Genomic DNA, 21,048 nt, shown 5'->3' on the forward strand with positions numbered 1-21,048 from the left:
TTGGTTTTTTGTGTTGCCTTCTAAGCCTTTATAATGCCATATATATATATATATATATATATATATAACCTCCACTCTTGTATTGTGGAATGGAAAGTTGTTGACAATACCTTTATTCATTAAATATGTCAAACTTGTTTTGTTACCAATTGACTCAACATATAAAGTGGATAGGATTCCTCAATCCTCAATCTCTTAATTAGTATATTTCTAACAAAATCAAAAGTTTTAATTAAAATATAAAAAAAATAATCTAAAAACAACAGGGAAAATAGAGAATTTCAAAACAACAGCTTTCTAATCTAATTTGAGATTGAAAACAAAAAAGAGCTAAGTTAACCCCTAAGCAAATTGACCTTTAGAATAATCTGGGAAAATTTCAATTTAATTTAATAATCTAATAAAAAATTATGCTAATTCTTATCAAATTACACATTGGATTCATACAGAATTACTCAAAACCTAGAAAATTTAATAATTTAAAAAGCTGTACAATATAAATAATTATGTCAAGAATAATAAAGAAAGTACCCCACGTCATTTTTGCCCCAAACTTTTTCCTAAGTGAAGAAGAAAGGACTGACAGAAAAATAAGAATATATACCTCTTATTGATACAATTTATAAAAACGTTGGTAAAAAAATAATCTGTCATCGAGCAGTTAACAATGTGATGGTAATTTCGTTCGCGGAACATGTATCGACCTTGCTAGATGAAGACTCATGATCGAATAGTTTCCTTTCTGTGAAAAATCCAGGCTCTTTAGGGTCAGGCAATGCAATGTTACTACTTAACATTAGCACCACAGTTGACATTGTAGGCCTATCCTCAGGAGCTTGTTGCACACACAGTAGACCCACATGGATCACCCGCAAAACTTCGGATAAGTTGCAGGTGTCTTTTAAAGAATCGTTGATTAGCTCGAATGACCTTTCTTCCTTGTAAAGTTTCCATGCCTGAATTCCAAGACCAAATTCATTTGAGTGTCAACAAAGAAACCAGAAGAAGTTTAATATGACAGAAGAAAAAGAAGAAGAAGAAGAAGAAGGGTATTCACATCGATACTTACATGACCAAGAAGGTTGTGCTTATGGTCTTGATGAAAGAATCCTCTATTTCTCTTCCCATTTACTATCTCTAGCACCAAAACACCGAAACTAAATACATCGGATTTTATAGAAAAGATCCCGTCAATTGCATACTCTGGAGACATGTAACCACTGCAAGAAATCGTTTAACAAAGTTATTAATGTTGCAAGCAGAGAAAACTTGAAACTATGCAGCCTGTTTGAAATGCTTACTATGTTCCAACTACTCGTTTTGTGTTTCCCTGAATTTCATTGCCACCAAAACTCCTGGCCATGCCAAAGTCTGAGATTTTTGGGTTCATATCATAGTCCACAAGTATATTGCTGGCTTTTAGATCTCTATGAATGATTCTTAGCCGGGAATCTTGATGGAGGTAAAGAAGTCCTCGAGCTACCCCAATGATAATGTTGTACCTCATAGACCAGTCCAATAACTTGCTCTGCTTTTGATCTGAAAGTATTTTGATGGATGTTAATACTATCAAAGAATAATATAAATTATATTTTAAAGTATTTTCTAAATATTAAAGTTTTTGAATTGAGATGGTCTTGATGATTAAGTGGTTACGAATATAAATCTCATCACAATAAAATTAATTATAAGATAATGTGTGATGGAGCACAACAACATAATATGTTTCCATAATATCATTATCTCACACGATGTATAACTTAATTTTTTGGTGGTACTGTTGGCAGTGATAAGATCATTGCAGTTTTCAATATGCTATTAGTAATAAGTCAACTAATTAGATTGAAGTCTTGAGATGGCCATACCAAAGATGAAGGCATCCAAGCTTTTGTTAGGCATATATTCATAGACCAACATTGTTTCTTCGGATTCAATGCAGCAACCAAGAAGCTTGACAAGATTTCGGTGTTGAAGTTTCGCAATGCATATAACTTCGTTCTTGAATTCATCTAGTCCTTGTGTCGAAGTCTTTGAAAGCCTCTTCACAGCTATCTCTTGTCCATCTTCTAGCTTTCCCTGAAAGATTATTTGAACTAGTCATTGTAACCCTGCATCAAAATTGACTAGCACCGTGTACATTGGTGTAATGAACTATCAGCAAATGCTCTCATTCAAATCTTTACCTTGTAGACAGGTCCGAATCCACCCTCTCCAATCTTATTGGCCCCTGAGAAATTGCTCGTGGCAATAGCTATGGTTGCGAAGTCAAATACTGGAAGCTCTAAATCTTTGTCGGTGCCATTAATTGAGTGGTCTCTTTCTTGCATCGAAACCGACCTTGCTGTAAAATGGGAAATGCATTGCATAAATCAAACAGGTCTACGTTTTTCTTTGAATTTCTTTTGCGTGCTTCTTGCAGAAATAAACTAGCCACCATGTACGTCAGCAAGTTTATATATCTTAAAATTAAAATGCTAGTTCAGACTCTTCCCCGATCTTAATTAAACAATAGAAGCATAGAAATTCTTCCACCATGGTGATCATCAGGTTTTGTAAACAACCAGAACAGATATTATGGAAGTCATCAAGTATACCAAAGAGTAATCTGCTTTGCATTAATATCCAATGCAATAATTCCTCTCCCTACTCATTGAATCAACAACCAGCAACGTCAATTAGAGGGTTTGATAGAAATTACCTGCTGTCCTCATCTTCCTCCTTCTCATCAGAAACAGCAGGCAAAAGCCTAGGATGGTAATTCCACCAACCAGCAAACAGATGGCTATAATCCACACTCGCGTCGTCCTCTTAGGACTTCCAGTTGGCTCTGCATAGCCAACATGACCAAGTTTTAAAATCAGTAAAGCTTAAATAATACAAATACAGGAAATGTGTTTTGTGCACTGGTATTGGTTTCAGTTTCCAGTACTACTAAGTTTTCAACTAGAAATCATAAAAAATTAAACAACCATAATGTTATTCGTTCCCAATACCTTAATTAAAAATTGCCAATTGGAAGTTCACCTGGGACAAAAAAGTCTTTACAATTTTCTCGTCAAAGCAAATTAAAATACAGCTAGAAATGGTAGCATTTTTCTATATTGATCCACCCCGAAATGGACTCGTTGATATACTATACAAATAAGTCTTGTTCAATATGCATAGGTTTGATCAGTTTGGATTCTTCCCTGTGAAACTTTCCATGTTTACTAAATCTTAGATAATTTTGAAGTAGTTGAGGTGTGAATTATTGAGTTCTTGCTAATAAAATTTGACATTGGTCCTTTCAGTTTTAGCTCAGGACGTTTGTATCTACTACCAAAATCCATGCTCAATAAAAAAAGAAAATGAAAGAAGAATTAGACTTCATGTGGGCTCTAACATTTAACAATCAATAACAAGAAAGAAGAAATAAAAAATAAATCCCGTGTGCATTCAATTATGTTCTTTGGCCTTCTCATATTGGAAATCAAAAGGTATCCATAGGTCTAAAGCATCTGCAGCACTAGTGGAATTTGTGTTAACATGTGACTGAAATGAAAGAAAATAATCTAACAGACCAAGAAAATAATATGAAAGAATTCATACCTAAATCAGAGGCAGATAATCTAATGTAAAAATCTTGTCCAGTTTCAGTGTACTCTCTGATATCAAGAAGATCCTCAAACCAAAGCAAGCACCCAGTTCCATCTGTTATATTCAAAGTCGAATAAGCTGTGCAAGAACAATTCATCAAACAAACCCTTTGACATTCTTCAAGGTCCATTGTCACATTAAACGAGGATGTCCTTGTATCTGGCAATTTGACACTTGTTACCTTCTGAAAACCCTCTCCTGCCCTGCAAATTGATTCATTCTTCCTAACACATCCTCCAGACCAATCCCCAGAATCCCAATCTTGACGAGACTTTGGCTGAAATCCGTCCAAGCATGCACAAGCAGGGGAATTGTCGATGTCACAAATTCCATAGGCACCACAGACTGCATACCTATCACAATTATCCATCTGGGCTGTCAAGTACAGATTCCATGTTCTTGTGCTACTAGTCCAGGTGAAACGCTGCAAAATCCCATCATTGGTCAGCAACATACGCGTCACAACTGAACTGTCTGTCCGATCGTACCTGTAATAAATCTCCTTCTCATTGTAAACAAACTCGTATGTGTAAATTGCGTTCGGTTTCAAACTAGGCATCCCACTGAATCTAAGACCATTCCATGGTCCTGATCGGAAAACTATTTTCTCACCAACCCTGATAAATATCTGCGGATATCCACCAGGATCAAGCATAGTTGTAGAATCACCCAATGAAGGATCATTAGTGCTTTTCCATGACACCAAGTACCGATCAAGGCCAGTAATCAAGTTTCTGCCAAACTTGAGGCCTGGCAAAAACGTGTCACCAGGATAGTCAAAACTATCCCACAAGTAATCATCCTCGTTTGTATCATTTGCTTCTCTTATAACAAGATTTCCTGAATCCAAAAGCTGAGCTACTGGATTCTGCGGCACTCTCGATGTATTAGTAGACCATAAAACAACATTTGTTGAATTATGAAGGACAAGGATTCCCTTGCTGGTCACTTGCAAAACACCTGATGTGTCATTGAGTGGTGCTTCTCTGTTGGCAACCCAAACCAGAGTCTCACTAGAGAACTTGTACCATATTCCTACATAACGCAAACTTGTACTTCGAGGGCTGAAAAATCCTAGCTCAAAGTTGCTCCCAGCTGAAACTATGGTCTCTCCATCTATGATTGACTGGTTTACAGCTATGGTATCTGCACCATCGGAGGCTGTGAAGATGAAGAAGATGGAACATAAAGAAACTAGTGTAAGACCTTTCATGGATGGTTAATTTGGTTGCCTAACTAATGAGCTGTTTTGTCTCTGGTTTAAAGATGGTCTCATTAGGTAAGAGTGACAAAATTAACTTCTCAAAACAATTTTATATTCTCTTTTTTCTTTCTTACCTATTATTTTGGTCACATTGGTCAGCTAGCTTAACATGTGAAATGAATTTATGAATTTTTAGTGTGAAAGGTGGGCCTGGGGATCTAGAACTCTTTGACTACATGTGATGGAGAACAAGACATATTTATCCTGGGGCAATGGATAAACACTACTTCCGAGCTTGTTGTACCAATTTGAAACCTTTCCAAGTTGTCACCTGATTTAAAACCCATGATTCAAATTATTGTCCATATTTGAAACTTGAGATAATGAGGTTAGAGCAGCCTTGTCAGACTAAAGACGACGGACAATTTGTGAGACCCTTTTATATTTAGGCTTAGTTCTTAGCTGAATACAAGAGTGTTGGGTTATTACCTTGTTTTTTGTTATTCTTTTAGAAAAAGAGTCCAGGGAAAAGCAAAAAAATATTAATTTATTAGTAGCCCCCAAGTTTTTATGTATTATATACAAAGATTTTTAAAGTCTTTGTCAACAGTAGATGAGACCCTTTTTACCTTCTCCATAAGATTTTACATGTCCACATAGAACTGCTGGGATCTTCAAGTTTAGGTGGTTTGCCTTGATTGGGAGAAAGTGTCCATTGGCAAATAAAAAGGTAGCTGGCTTTGAATGTGGTAATTAAGTGGATTTTTTTAGATCTATGATGATATGAAAGGTTTTTCATCTAGCGGTGAGAACAGGAAGATTTTTCCTTTATAACCATGTTGTTCTTGCTTGTTACTTTTCTTTTACTTTTGCTTTCAGTGAATTTTGAAAATCTATTATCGCAACAAGACCCTAAATCATCTTTACTCTAATTTAAGAGGAGAAAAACCTACTTCAGACATTTGTTTTATTGGAACTTGTTTCTCTATCTTTCTTTTAAACAGAACAAATATACTCTAGAAACATTAGGTTTGTTTCCAAAAAGATAGGTGCTCTTGTCCTTGATAAGGAGTTCAAGTTTCAACTCGAGCCTGGAAGAAACAGAAAGGGACAAGTGTCCATTAGACTAGGTCCTAGGACAAGAGTGGGTGCTACATTGGTATCCTCCTTTTGTAAGGAGGTGTGAAAACCTTCTCGTAGAAGTCCTTCTCCTGCCCAAGCTAGATATACTTAGGAAAAAAGGTCTTATAAGAGTTCTTCTGTTACTCTTGTGAGAGATACTCAAGATAAATGGAGGTTGCTCAAAACTCCTATAGACAACGTCCTTAGCAATGTAAGTGCTGGGGATGTAAAGCTTATCGTCACTAACTTGAAAAGTATATGTCTTAGATGCTCGACCGTGCATTGCGTATCAGCAAGCAGACCCTAGGCTCCACCCATGGTTATTTTGAAATCACTGCCCTCAATTGTATATACACAATGTGATATTCCTTCCCTCTTTAAGGGTTCATGAGGGAGGTGTCCGTTTACTACCAATTAGGTACAGGCCAGCTGTATCCTAATGGATGGACAATTTGTTTCCTTCTTTGAAAATTTTTGTTGGATCGTTAGGCTCAAACCTATGCTCAATGTTTTCATAAGTTGCTATCAATTGGTTACTAGCACCGATGGTAGCAATGACATGCAGTGGTTCTTCAACTTTGCCAACATAAATAATTTGTGTAGATGCTCAGGGAAAAGTAAATAGTGCATCATATAAACATGATCGTTACTAATCCTTCTAGTAGTGCTTCTCATAACCATGAGTCGTTAAGTGTCGACCAAGAGCAAGCACCGTAGACATAGGTGGCCACGCTCTACGCAAGCTTGATGAGTATGATGCATCCATGTTGAGGGGGGTCCTTTGAAAACAAGACCCATTTACTCGGAAGTACTAGGCTCAGTGGAAGAACGACTTTTCAATGCAAGTTTGTTTTCCCTTCGCAACGACATGTTAATAATTTTTTTAAAATTAATTTCAATTAAAAAATGTAATTTTAGGTTTAAAAACATTGAGATTGCCAAAACCATAACATCGGCGATGAAAATTTCATTGTTTCAATTAAGTCATGTTTTCAAATATCCTGAATAGAACCTATAATTGATACATGATTCGAAAGGTTTAATGTTAGTATTAACTTAAATATTTTTTTATGTTAATTCAGTTAGTTTATTGATATTAATGAAATTTATCTTTACAAATTTTAAATGAAAGGAAAAATTTGAATGGGTGAGCTGACAACGCTATTGGAATGAGGGTTTGAGAGAATCACGTTGCAACTAGGTAAGATTGAAATCAAGATAAAAACTTTTAATACTTTTATAAAATTTTACTTTTCATTTACTAATAGATAACTTATTTGTACAATATAGGTTGCATGATTTTTTGTACGAGATGTAAAAGAAAGCTAAAAAATATATGAAAGAAAGAGAGCTTTCATACTAGAAAGAGGTGGTAGCTTAAAAGGATTTTAGACCGCCGTACGTCTTAGAGGTTGTATGGGTGGAATTTATTAAGCACGTGACTTCTAAACATTTTTTATGACGATCACACTTCAGTGCAGAGAACCGAAACCAACATGTTCACAGTTCTATTACCACACACTAGCAGGTCCGTTCCATTTGTATCGTATGCTAAGTGGATGGTACGATTCTTTTTCAATTACATTTATTTTTTTTATTTGTTGTTTTTTTATAAATATATTTAACTAACAATAATTTTCTTTTGAAGGCTACAGTTCTTAGACGCAAGCCAAACCCGATGAAGATTTTTATGGAAATGCACGTACAGATTTATGACAGCAAAAAAAAGGTGCAATAGCTCGTGGATAGCTGAGCTCAGCACTTTGTGGTATGTTGGTTTTCAACCTATTTTTTTTTTTAAGTTATTATTATTTTTAATTTGCTGACTTTTTTTTCCATGATACATATAACACCCGATTGATAGAGAGATACGATGATGATTCTTTGACCCATCCAGATCTCGATCCAGATTTGTGGTTAGAGGCATAAATATTTGGTGGACTTGATATAAATTGGGTGTGCGGTCTCTCTAACACTACAGTTGAGGACTTACAGACGACCTACAGTGTTTCAACCATTGAATACTTACATCGGTTTTAAGCACTCAAACTCCGGAGTTTGAGGTAATTTTAAACCAATGAATTCAAGCTCGGATGACCTGTAATGTTTTGAATTAATGAGATAGGAAAATACAATAAAGCCCTTAAAGGCTTAAAGTGTGGGTATAAATAAATAAGGGTATTGTAGTAATTGTATAACATAATAAATATAAATAGAAAAAAAAAAAAGAGATCTGAATTAGAGAGCAGAACCGTGAGAGAGAAGGGAGGAAAAGGAAGAAGAAGAGAAAAGAAGGAAAATAAGGGAAAAAGGAAGAGATTTGGAGGAAATAAGTAAAAAAGGGTAAGATTTATGGTTTAATGTGTATAATATGTTTTAAGTAAGCTTTAATTTGATTTTGATGAATGTTAGGGTTTTGAGAATTTGTGTTTGATTTAAATTGATGAATTAATTTGAAGGTTATAAGGTTAATTGTTGTGGTTAATTGATGATTTAGTTGATTATGAAAGATTGTGATGATTTTGAGTTATAGAATTGTGTAAATGGTGAAATTTGAGTTAAAAATCAGGGGAGAACAGTGGGGTTTCTGTTGAAATTCTGGATTTGGAGGTTGAAGATGACAAAAATTCAATTTGGTCCCTCAATTTGCGAAAATTACAGTTTAGTCCCCGAACTTTGAAAAATTACAAATTGCCCTGGAGCATATTCCGAGATTCTGAACAGTATAAGATATGAATTATGGGCAGAATTACTGTATAGATAAGAGAATTTAACACTTTCAATTTGGTCCTCCAATTTAACAAAAATTACAATTTAACCCTAAAAATTTGGTAAAATTCTAGAATGGTCCCTGGAGCATAATGATACATCCTGGACAGAATTGAGGATTAATTAAGGTCAGAATTTTCAGTATATTCATGGATTTATGACAAATTTCAGTTTGGTCCTCCATTTGACAAAAGTTACAATTTGGCCCTAAAAATATGGAAAAATTCCAGATTAGTCCCTAGCTGTAATCCTAGATTTTTCAGATTATTTTGATGAATAATTAAGGGTTATTTAGTGAATTATTACCAATTTTATTAGTTGTTTTTATTATGGATTAGATTTCGGGGAAAACCGTTAGATTTTGGGTTTTTAAGAAAATTAACTAGTTAGTTCAAAAACATATAGGGTTATGGTATACACCCTTAGCTAAGTGTATTAAATAGGTTAAATGTTCTTTCGAGTCGTTTTTGAATATGTCTCCTTTGTATTCAGATAATCCTAATATTCTACCGGCGGGACGTCAGTAGGATTTTCTTCGGTGTTTGCTTTTGAGTGCTGTTGCTTTTGAGTCAGGTGAGTGGATAATTTTCCATATGCATGAGAAATAATATAAATATTTGATTTGTTAATATGAATTGAATCATGCTTCTTGATAATATATATGCTGATTATTATCCTTGTTATGATAAAGCATGATCAATTATTGAATTTGAATTCTTGATATGAGCCAACATATATTTTGAATTGAATTCTGAATTGATAGCTCCTCATTTGATTGATGTAATGAGTTGAGCTCTGATATATGAATATGTTTGTTTGATCACGATTATGAACCTATGGTATGTCAGTCAGAATACCCATGCTAACAGGGTAGTGTTAGTCTTTGTGCACATCGTATCTGAACCCTAGTTGGTCGGGGGAGTCACCAACCTGTGTGGACTGATCATCCCACAGTATGGAGCCTCATGCTCATTGCATTTTGATTTTCTGATGAGCTTTACCATATAATCTTCTTGTTATGGCCTATTTGAGAAACCTTCCAATAAGAACCTAGAGCCATAATTGTATATATATTCTCATTGCTGTATTACCTCGTGTGTGTATATTGAATGTTATCTACTCACTGAGTTGTTGAACTCACCCCCCTCATTATTTATCCTTTTCAGGCTTATAGCTTGATAGCAGGTCACTCTTGTTGAATCTTCTGAACCTGCTTTTTGGTTGTAATTTGTAACTTCCTTTTCTGTCAAGTTAGTGCTCCAAAACTATGAATATATATGAACTCTTGTATTAAGACAATCGAATTATGTTATAAAGTTAGTTTTGTTGTTACTGCTGCGTTGAATAACTCTGATTGAGTTTTGAAGGATAAGTTTGTGTGTAAGTTTGGGTTCGCATAGGTTTGGAACCTTGGAGGGGAACTTTGCCTATGTGCCTGTCATGGATCCGGGAATCGGGTCGTGACATGACCCATCTTGCTGTTGATTAAGAATGACTCAGTGCTGAAACGGTTGAACTCTGTTGAATGGTAATGGGTATGAGATCTTAGATGAGTGGTATATGTGCTCCCTCTTATTCGCCCCACGGTCTCGGCAAAGACCTGCCTCCTCCTCCTCCTTCTCAGCGCCTCTATTCTAGATTAATTATATTTGAACTTATAAATGTTTAAATTTGTAAGAAATATTTTTATTTTTATGTGCTCCCTCTTATTCGCCCCACGGTCTAGGCAAAGACCTGCCTCCTCCTCCTCAACGCCTCTATTCTAGATTAATTGTATTTGAACTTATAAATGTTTAAATTTGTAATAAATATTTTATTTTTATATTAATTTAATTTATTTTAATTATTTTCTATTTTTTAAAAGATATATATACACTACAAGATTTAACAGTTTTACCGACGGAATTTTTCCGTCGGCGTAAGACACATATTCCATCGGTAATTAATTTACCGACGAAATCACCGACGGAGAATTTCCGTATGTGAATCTTTCGTCAGTAATTTTTTGTCCGTCAGTAATAATATTACCGACGGATTTACTGGCGGAACAGACGCGTCGGTAAATTTTTTTATTACCGACGGATTTACCAACGGATTTACCGACGGAAATTTCCGTTGGTAAATCCGTCGGTAATTATTTAAAAACAAATTTATTTTATAAAATTATAAAATAATTAAATCAACATTGTATAATACGTAAGATCCCACATCGGCGGGTGAGGGATGTGTTGCTGGCCTTATTAGTAGTGCTAGTGCTAACATGTTGAACACATCTTGGGAAGTCAGGCCCCACGGTTGGGCTCGCTTCTGCAAGGAGAAACCCGTGGGGGCCTGTGGGACCCAAAGCGGACAATATTCGGTTAGAGGGCCAGGTTCCGCTGCGTAACTCTGCCGAACCCGTCTTGGGAAGTCAGGCCCCACGGTTGGGCTCGCTTCTGCAAGGACAAACTCGTGCGGGCCTGTGGGACCCAAAGCGGACAATATTCGGTGGGAGGGCCAGGTTCCGCTGCGTAACTCTGCCGAACGCGTTTTGGGGCATCAGGCTCAGAAGTGGGCTCGCGTCACCAGGAACAATACTGTGAGGGCGGTAAGGCCCAAAGCGGACAATATTCAGCATGTTGGGCCGGGCTGTTACATAATATATACTCAAAATGCTTGGAAAAAAAAAAGAATAAGAAAATCAACTCAAACAAATTTGCAACAAATAAATAAAACAAAAAAAAATTAATTCAACTAAAAAAATTCATATGAAAAAAATGAAGTTGCAATTGCTAAAAATTTAAAAATCCTATAAATAAATCAACTAAAAATTGATCTCATATGAAAAAAAAATCTCACAACAACATTTATACAATTATTAAGAACAAAATCAATTAAAATTAAATAAAAAACAAATATAGTGAAAAAATCGTGAAAAAATAAGAAAAAAAAAGTCTTACCTTAATATACTTGCAAGTGAAGCTAAGAAAAAATAAAATCGTGAAGCATATTAATTAAAAAAAAAAAACTAAGAGGATAAAAGTAGAAAGAAGAAGAAGACATACCCGAGCATGGAGGAAAAGAGAAGGAGATGAGGAGAGAAAAGAAGAGAAAGAAATAGATATTGATGTTTTTTATATATAGTGAAGAAGAAGAAGAAGAAGAAGAAGAAGAAGAAGAAGAAGTAGAAGAAGAAAAAGAAATAATGAGTCTATCTCTTGTGAAATAAGCGGATTCAGGTTTTTTATTGGGGCGCGTTACCGACGGATAATTGAATATTAATATTTTTTAATTATTCGGTCAGTAATTTCATCGGTAATATTTAATTTAAATTTTCAATTTCGTAAAAAGTTTTCAGAAACCGTCAAAAATTATCGATGATTTTTCAATCCATCGGTGATTTCGTCTGTAATATTTAAATGAAAATTTTAAATCAATTGAATTTTTTCAGGAAACCGCCAAAACACGCCAACGATTTTCAATCCGTCGGTGATTTTGTACGTAAAGTAAAACAATTAACAGTATAATTGGAAGATGAACAGTTCTAGAGCTCTCTGGAAAATACCGACGGAAAATTCCATCGGTAATTCCCTTTGTAATTGACATGATGAACAATGTTCACGGTTTACCAACGAATTATTCCATCGGTAATTTCATTGGTAAAAACTGATACGTCATCATTTTTTTTGCTTTGTTTTAATTTTTTTGCCCACGGTAATTCCCTCGGTATATACCGAGGGAATATTTCCGTCGGTAAAATCCCTTAGAAATTTACCAACGGAAATATTCCCTCAGTATTTCCGTTTGTATTTATTGATTTTCTGGTAGTGATATATATTTATATATATTATTAACAGGGGTTACCGACAGACTTAGTCCGTCAATATATTCCAGAGAGTTAAAAAAATTACTTGAAATGCCATTGATTTTCTATTTTTGTTTAGTAGTTTTTTTTTAAAAAAATTATATATTATTATTGATGGGGTTACCAACGACATAAGTCCATCGCTATATTTTAAAAAGTTGGAAAAGAATTACTGCAAATATCATCGTCATTGTTTACTCACCAATGGAACAATAGCCGATCTTTTGATGGTTATATGCCAAATTCACCGAAGGAAATACTACTGGACAAAACAATCATCAATAGAATGACATATGATTTTTATGTTGGTGATGTATTATATTTATCGATGGAAATACTAACATAATGAAGCAGGTACATTTTCTTTTGGTGTGCTTTTTTCATTGGTTAATTCATCGATAAAATTATTATCGACATAATCATTGACAGGCCATAAATCATTGACTAGAGATTTTCCGATGAATTATTTTTGTTCGTGAGTCCGTCGAGAAAATTTGTGTTAATGAACTATGAGTATAAATATTGATACAAAATTTTGTTTGTAAATCTAAAAATTCTAGTAGGGAAATCTATGTATACTTTTTAGTTAGGATATGCATGCCTTATATGCTTTCTAACTATTTGCAGTGATAGTTGAGGTAAAACACAGACATGGTTTTGCGTTTTGCTTCAATACCGGAGCATGTATAGGATTGGTATTGCTTATGTAATTACCACTTCAACTAGTTAAGATATGCTTTTTTTCATCCCTTGTATTGGAGATTGTTTTGGATTAATGCAACATTAAGTCTTAATATTCTTATGTCGTATTTTATTTAGTGCTTTTCCTGTCTTTTCTTGCTTGTGGATTGCTAGTTCATTTCATGTTTTTGATGAGGATACTTGACGAAGCCAAATTTTTTATTAATTAGCTAGGATCCATAGAAAAATTAGGATGGATTGAAAGAAAGCGCTTAAGAAAAATCTGAGAAAGAGAACAATTTCTCTTTTGGTTCATCGAAATAACAAATTCCGATGAAAAATAAATTAGACAATTCAATTTCTACTAGTTTTAGGTCCAAATCTTTTTTTTTAAAATATTAATTTGATTTGATTGTATAGTATAATAATAAAAAAAAGCTCAAACCCATAATTTAAGAAACATCTATGCCTCATAAATTTCTATATATAGAGTATACCTAATATAGATGTGACAAAAGGAAAAAAAAATTATTTATTTTCATATGATATTTCTAATATGTGTAGCTTTGCATATTATTATTTTTTAAATGATGATAATGATTTTTTGGTTATGCATTTAATTTTTGAGGAGGTTTTTCTGATTCATCTATTTTTTTTTTTATCTTTTCTATAGATGAACTATATTTTTTAAAATAAAAATTATTTATTTTCATATGATATTTCTAATATGTGTAGCTTTGCATATTATTATTTTTTTTATTTTTATTTTATTCAATCAATTTAATATGTTTATCTATTTCTATTATTATTTGATTAAATAAAAAATGTTTTAATAAACAAAAATTAGCTAACATGACCAGGTAAATGTTCCGTCTTGTAAGATTAAATATCTTGATTTACATCTATTTTTTTTATTTTTCAAGTTTTATTTTTAGGTGTCATTAATTATTTTTTATTTATTTATTAACGCACATAGTTCTCAGGTTATTTGATTACATGTGTTCATATGCTTTTTAATTTGCACTTAAATTTTTTGAACTATAAAAAATACGTTGAAAAAACCTGTATATATAATTTTTTAAGAAAAATAAAAATATTTGACATGTTATAGAGCGCGGGTCACATAACTATTTAAAACCAAATGGTGAAAATGAGAGGGATAAACGAGGCAATTATCACCCAAAATATAATTAAATGCTGAAATAACACATGAAAATTTTTTTTTGGTAAAATAACACAGTTTAAAGATATCATTATTCAAAAATATGATATTTTACTAATGTTGCGGTTCACAACTATAATATTAATGAAATTTTATGTTTTAAAACTGTTATATTATTGAAATGTTATGATAATAGCTGAATATTTGATAAAATAATTAGACTATAGCTAATGTCTATCAAGTAATTTCACTAATGTGTTCTATAGATGCATTATACTACAAGGTAACGTACGGTGATTTATTTATATTTTTTCCTTTTTGCAACATCAACAGAAAAATGTCGTTAAATTCTCCAATCAGCGCTTAATAACTCCCCTCCTACCAAATAAAAGAAAAATTCTTTGTTTTTGCAAAATATTTTGTACATTCAATGTTTATTTTTAGTGGAAATTGTTGAAGAGTAATATAAAAATTGTTTTTTACGTCTCACTTAATAAATTAATTTTTAAAATTACAATAATTTTTATATATAATAATAAGGATATCTTCGAATATCCATTAAAAAAAATACAAATTTTCCTTAGAACCCAATCCTTACCATTTAAAAAACATCTGAATGCATGAAGTGTAATTGGTGTTATTTATCAATGCTTATAGGAATTATAGACAATCTATCAGGACAACAATATCTATGTTGTCTTTGTCCTCATTTTTCATTTGGCATTAGTGATACTTCTAGATATTTATGATGTGATTTTATATTAATTTTTTTTATCTAATATTTCTTCTCTTTCTCTTTTTATTTTTTAATAATTATAAATGAGGAGAATAACCAAGGTTAATTATTCTTTCAGCACCATAGAATTACCGTGGTTTCGTCCATTGTTTGCGTTGCCTTCTTCTCGGGCAATAAACTCTCAAAACTGCCTTTTGAGCCAAAATCGTGTTGCTAATAGTTTGCGATTCTTATTTATTTTTGTATTTTTAAAGTGTTTTTTTAAAAATTTAAAAAATTTAAATTTTTTATTTTAAACTAATATTTTTTTAGTGTTTTTAAATTATTTTAATATACTAATATAAAAATAATTTTTTAAAAATTAAAAAAATATATTATTTTAATATATTTTTAAATAAAAAATATTTTAAAAAGCAATCACAGTCATATTATCAAATATCTATCTTCATAGTAAAAGCTCACCTGTTGTGATCATTTGAGGAAGACAGGACCCAAATTCTGTGGGACACTGGAACTTGATGACTTGAAAGCTTGAAAGATCATTAGATTGGGACTAACTTTCAATCAAGATTTTCGTTTTTTTCTTTCAATTTGGCAAATATTTCGTCCATGCATGATCACCTGGTCTTCCTCTTCCACTTCTGAGGCAATTAACTACTACAATAAATAAATTCGTGTCTCACCTACTTCGGTGTTCATAGGAACAGTGAAGGAGGTGATTTTTTTTCAAAAAAAATAAAATTATCTTCATTTTTTTTTAATGTATTTTTTTCTCATTGAATGTATTTTTTATCTTTCTTTTTATTAATTTTATCTATTGATAATTTATTAATTTTGAATTAATAATCATAATTTATTTCAATTTGTTTTCTACGAGCTTATCACAACTTCAAACCAATATTCTAATATTTTTTGATACTTAATTTTGCTAAGGATTTATTTATTTTTATTATATTATTAAAAAATTAGTTTAAAAAACAAAATTTTTAAACCTAATAGAGTATATAATTTGGATTGTGGGTTTGATGAGTTAAGTTGTGAAACTTGGGTCATTCCAAGTTATTGCCTCAATATTTAAAGTAGAATCTATAATACAGGTTGCGGGTTTGACAAGTTAATTTGTGAAGCCTAAGCCATCACAATAAATAATTATCTGTGTGTGTGTTGAGTAGGTTAAGAATTACAACTGTAAATTTCTTCATGAAACACTATAGATTGCTACAATGTTTCCTTGCATAATTTTTTTTTATTTTTTATTTTTTTTGTTATGATTTTTTCTAAAATTTTCTTTGTTCATTTTATTTTTTAAATATTAACCTAATTAAAGGTTTAACTTTATAATTTTTTTCTTGAAAACATTATAGACTATAATAATTTTTTTTCATAGATTTTTTTTATATGTAAATCTACAATAATATAAAAACATGCCATAAATTCACGGCATCATGCCAGCATGACATCTAAGTACTGAGCGAAAGATAGTAGCATGCTTGAGATTCCATGCTTGCATTGTTATGCTGAATAGTAAACATGGATGTCATGTGTTTTCTTGGTTTTGATAGTCAATAATTTATATTACTTGGCAGCCAGCCATCGTCGGTATACTTTCATGGTCAAATGTAGAAGGCCATGCCGTGTCGAATTTTGGGTCCTATACACCTACCGCTACCCCCCCACACGGCACTCTCACCTTTTCTGGCAAGAAAATTACTCAAAATTCAAAAATTCCGGGATAGTGGCGATAGCAACGTGGCCATTCACCGTGGCCACTAATAAATACGCATTCAATTTCAATTGGTTTGGTCCACCACGTGGATTCCTATTAGTCCAATCACAAGAGCTGAAAACGAGTTTAGATGACTCAGGAATGTTGGGTCTTTCTTTCCATTTACGAGGATATTTGTACTTAATTGAATTCATGGAGAATGACAGTTTGACTTCTGCCAGCTGCAGCCCTTAAACTCCTACTATTTTAGTACCATTTCCAATGGTTAGGACCAGTCTTTCAGTTAAAGCACGAATTACCCAAAAAAACATCAATGAATAGCATTACCCTACTTTGCTTTTGTTTTACTTCTTTCTTCTTTACATCCCTAGCAGTAGACACCATCTCTGCAAATCACACTATCGGCGACGGAGAGACCATAGTTTCAAGTGGCGAGAGATTTGAACTGGGGTTTTTCAGCCCTGGTAATTCCACGCGGCGGTATTTGGGAATATGGTACAACAAGATATCTAAGGGGAAAGTGGTGTGGGTTGCCAATAGAGAAATCCCTATAACTGATAAGTCAGGAGTCTTAAAGTTTGATGAGAGGGGAGCTCTCATCCTTGCCATTCAGAATGGTAGTGTCATTTGGTCTTCCAACACATCAAGCCACGCGCAGAACCCGGTTGCTCAGCTTTTGGATTCAGGAAATCTTGTGGTCAGGAATGAAAATGATCGTCGCACAGAAAATTTCGTTTGGCAAAGTTTTGAACATCCTGGAAATACATTTCTACCTGGAATGAAGGTTGGAAGACTAGCTTCTGGATTGGATGTGATTATATCGTCATGGAAGAGCAATGATGATCCTTCTCAAGGCCCTTATACCTTTGAGATTGATGGGAAGGGTTTAGAGTTGGTTGTCAGACAGAATTCAGTTCTGAAGTCTCGATCAGGGCCGTGGAATGGTGTTGGCTTTAGTGGCCTGCCTCTTTTGAAACCAGACCCCTTTTTAAGCTATGCTTTTGTTTTTAATGACAAAGAGGCATACTTAACTTATGATATTAACAGCTCTATTGCTTTGACCTTGGTTTTTGATCAAGACGGTGTCCTGGAGCGGCTCGCCTGGATTGACCGCCTTAATAATTGGATAGTGTACTCAAGCGCACCAGGAGATAACTGCGATAACTATGCACTATGTGGTGCCTATGGCAGGTGTACCATCGGGAACTCCCCAGCATGTGGGTGTTTGAACAGATTCCTGCCAAAAAACCAAAGTGAATGGGCAAGGGCAGACTGGTCTAGCGGGTGCGTTCGGAGGACACCGCTGAACTGCCAGAATGGAGATGGATTTATAAAGTATTATAACATTAAATTGCCAGACTCAAAGATTCGGGCAATGAATAAAAGCATGACAACGGAGGAATGCAGGGTGAAATGCTTGAATAATTGTTCTTGCATGGCTTATACAAATTCAGATATAAGGGGAAATGGAAGCGGATGCATTCTCTGGTTTGGTGACCTGGTGGACATCAGACAATACACAGAAGATGGCCAAGATCTTTATATTAGAATGGCTTCTTCTGAAATAGGTAAATATAAGCACATTCTTACATGCTGAATATAATATAATATATTATATTTATTGCATTGCATAATACCAAAAATCCATGGCTAATGCTTTGAAACGTAACAGATTGGAAATATTCTCTCACTGATACATTGCTATCTCCCTGCTTGTAGTAGCTCACACTCTAGAGGGCTCTCCCAAGAAGAAAAAAGTGGGCATCATTGTAAGCGTTGTGTTATCAGCATTGCTTCTCCTAGGCCTTGGTCTGTGCTTGTTCCTCCAGAAGAAGAGGAAGCATAATAGACATAATACTCTTGGTAGGACAAGCAAGTTACCTTGCAATAAAAACATTCTGTAGAGCAAAGCCATGGATGTTCATTAACTTTTTTCGATCCCTATAAGAAATTTTTATTGTCATTCCTTCTTTACTTGCTGTGTCACAGAGAAAAAGGAAAACAATACAGAAGAACAATGGTCTATGAAGAGCCAGGATGAAAGTCTAGATTTGCCACATTTTGACCTTACTGCAATAGCTATTGCTACCAGCAATTTCTCATTCAACAATTTGCTAGGACAAGGTGGCTTTGGACCTGTCTACAAGGTAAAACACAATGCGATGATACTATGCCCAGCTTTTTTTACTAGGTGATGATACTTAACCACATGCCTTTTATTGTGTTGAGATAGAAAAACTACATTCTAAAATTCAGTGGCTCAGGAAGAATGTGAACAAGAAAATAAAAACGAAGGGGTAGACAATTAATAAAAAAAAGAAGGAAAAAGGAAAAACCAACGTAAAGGAAGACACCATGATTCTATGATTATGATTGTTGGATATCCCCCTCAAGACTTGCCTGCTGACAAAAATCTGGCACTTGTCTTGTTTTTTCAGGGTGCGTTTAAAGGTGGACACGACATAGCTGTGAAGAGGCTTTCGAAGGAATCCAGACAAGGGCTTGATGAATTCATGAATGAAGTAAAATGCATTGCAAAACTTCAACATCGAAACCTTGTAAAGCTTCTGGGATATTGCATAGAACATGAAGAGAAGATTTTGATCTATGAATACATGCCCAACAAAAGTCTAGACAGCTACATATTTGGTTAGGATCTCTGAATCTTGATATTCATCAAATGTTTTTTCAAGCTAATTTCATTTGAGTTGCTTCTTACATATGTGAGAGAAAGAAGGTATTACAACTTCTGTTTCATCTCTAATCCTACTGATCAAAGACTAGCTGCAAAACATATTTGAGTACTCCCATGAGAACTTGGTTTACAAGGATTTTCTTTTTTACTATCCTGTTACTAAATAATATTCACTGTTAGTTAAAGTCGCACTTACAAGTAAAATCAGCAGCCATATAAATTAACTTGCAGATTTTTTATATAATGGGCAGATCAAATTCGAAGCAAGTTGCTGGATTGGCCTAAAAGGTTCCACATCATCAATGGGGTATCAAGGGGACTGCTTTATCTCCATCAAGACTCTAGACTACGAATTATTCATAGAGATCTTAAGCTGAGCAACATTTTACTAGATAATGATATGAATCCAAAAATCTCAGACTTTGGTATGGCTAGAAGTTTCGGAGGGAATGAAACAGAAGCGATTACAAGAAGAGTAGTTGGGACATAGTAAGAGTACTTCTTTATTCCCCTTCTCTGAGTTAGCAAAGAAAAATGTATTAGAAATGCCTAACATCTTAGTAGAAGAATCTCACTAACTTGTTTAATTGTATCATGAAGTGGTTATATGTCGCCAGAGTATGCCATTGATGGTCTCTTCTCGATAAAATCCGATGTGTTTAGCTTTGGTGTTTTGGTGTTAGAGATTGTCAGTGGGAAAAGAAACTGGGGATTTACACATCCAAAACACGAACTCAACCTTCTTGGGCATGTAAGGAATATTTTTTTCTTCTTGTTTTTTCAAAATAGCATTGGCACAATGGTTTAAGAATCATTTTCATAGAAAACAATGATTTCAAATTTCAGGTATGGAAGCTATACAAGGAAGGCAGATCTTTGGAGTTGATTGATGAATTAAAAGTAGAATCCTGCTATGTGCCTGAAGTGTTAAGGTCAATCCATGTGGGGCTATTATGTGTGCAACACTCTCCAGAACACAGGCCAAGCATGTCTACAGTGGTTCTTATGTTGGAGGGAAATGGGTTATTGCCTCAACCTAACGAGCCAGGTTTTTTCACAGAAAGAAAATTGATCGAAGAAAACATGAAAGACCTGAGTTCCACCAATGAAGTAACAATCACAGTACTTGACGGCAGATAGAAGCGAGCCAGGTCATCTTTAATTTTTATTTTTATTTTTATTTTTAATTCTGAGAGTCGATCATCCATTCGGCTTTTTAGTTTTATTTGGTAAAGGAAGCCCAAAATGGCCGAATAGATTTACGTTCTTTTCTTCTCATTAACGGAAAAAGGTTGGCATTTTGCTAGCATTGCCCGATTAATCAAGTTTTGCAGATGAATACTACAACGATTGAGCTTTATTACATCCGCAACGTCAATGAAATTAACAGTAAACTAGATGAATGAAGTAAGGTAACGCTGTTTCAGACAAAAGACAAGAAGCTAACTGGAATAGAGGACACGAGACGAGCCG

At 33.9% G+C, this 21,048-nt stretch overlaps 2 protein-coding genes across 7 annotated transcripts; one reads left to right on the plus strand and one right to left on the minus strand.

The window, feature by feature from the left end:
- Window positions 1-451: 451 nt before the first annotated feature.
- LOC118047513 (G-type lectin S-receptor-like serine/threonine-protein kinase At4g27290) lies at window positions 452-4,934 on the minus strand. Of its 2 annotated transcripts, XM_035056830.2 has the most exons (7): window positions 3,589-4,932; window positions 2,699-2,827; window positions 2,184-2,341; window positions 1,866-2,076; window positions 1,302-1,539; window positions 1,070-1,220; window positions 452-956 (listed from the first exon to the last, which is right to left on the minus strand). In XM_035056830.2, the coding sequence occupies exons 1-7, from the start codon at window positions 4,847-4,849 to the stop codon at window positions 651-653; spliced, it is 2,454 nt and encodes an 817-aa protein (XP_034912721.1). In that variant the 5' UTR covers window positions 4,850-4,932; the 3' UTR covers window positions 452-650. The 2 variants fall into 2 exon arrangements, with proteins under 2 accessions (XP_034912721.1, XP_034912722.1); XM_035056831.2 differs by lacking the exon at window positions 2,699-2,827 and having other exon boundaries at window positions 3,589-4,934.
- Window positions 4,935-17,125: 12,191 nt separating this feature from the next.
- On the plus strand, window positions 17,126-20,981 carry LOC118047512 (G-type lectin S-receptor-like serine/threonine-protein kinase At4g27290). 5 transcript variants are annotated; one of them, XM_035056826.2, is made up of 8 exons: window positions 17,126-18,448; window positions 18,600-18,752; window positions 18,870-19,027; window positions 19,319-19,529; window positions 19,827-20,064; window positions 20,176-20,326; window positions 20,422-20,726; window positions 20,867-20,981. In XM_035056826.2, the coding sequence occupies exons 1-7, from the start codon at window positions 17,194-17,196 to the stop codon at window positions 20,713-20,715; spliced, it is 2,460 nt and encodes an 819-aa protein (XP_034912717.1). In that variant the 5' UTR covers window positions 17,126-17,193; the 3' UTR covers window positions 20,716-20,726; window positions 20,867-20,981. The 5 variants fall into 5 exon arrangements, with proteins under 5 accessions (XP_034912717.1, XP_034912716.1, XP_034912720.1 ...); XM_035056825.2 differs by lacking the exon at window positions 20,867-20,981 and having other exon boundaries at window positions 20,422-20,860; XM_035056829.2 differs by lacking the exon at window positions 20,867-20,981 and having other exon boundaries at window positions 18,600-18,743; window positions 20,422-20,860.
- Window positions 20,982-21,048: the final 67 nt, after the last annotated feature.

The sequence above is a fragment of the Populus alba genome, chromosome 11 (assembly GCF_005239225.2).
Source record: "Populus alba chromosome 11, ASM523922v2, whole genome shotgun sequence".
NCBI classification, from domain to species: Eukaryota; Viridiplantae; Streptophyta; class Magnoliopsida; order Malpighiales; family Salicaceae; genus Populus; species Populus alba.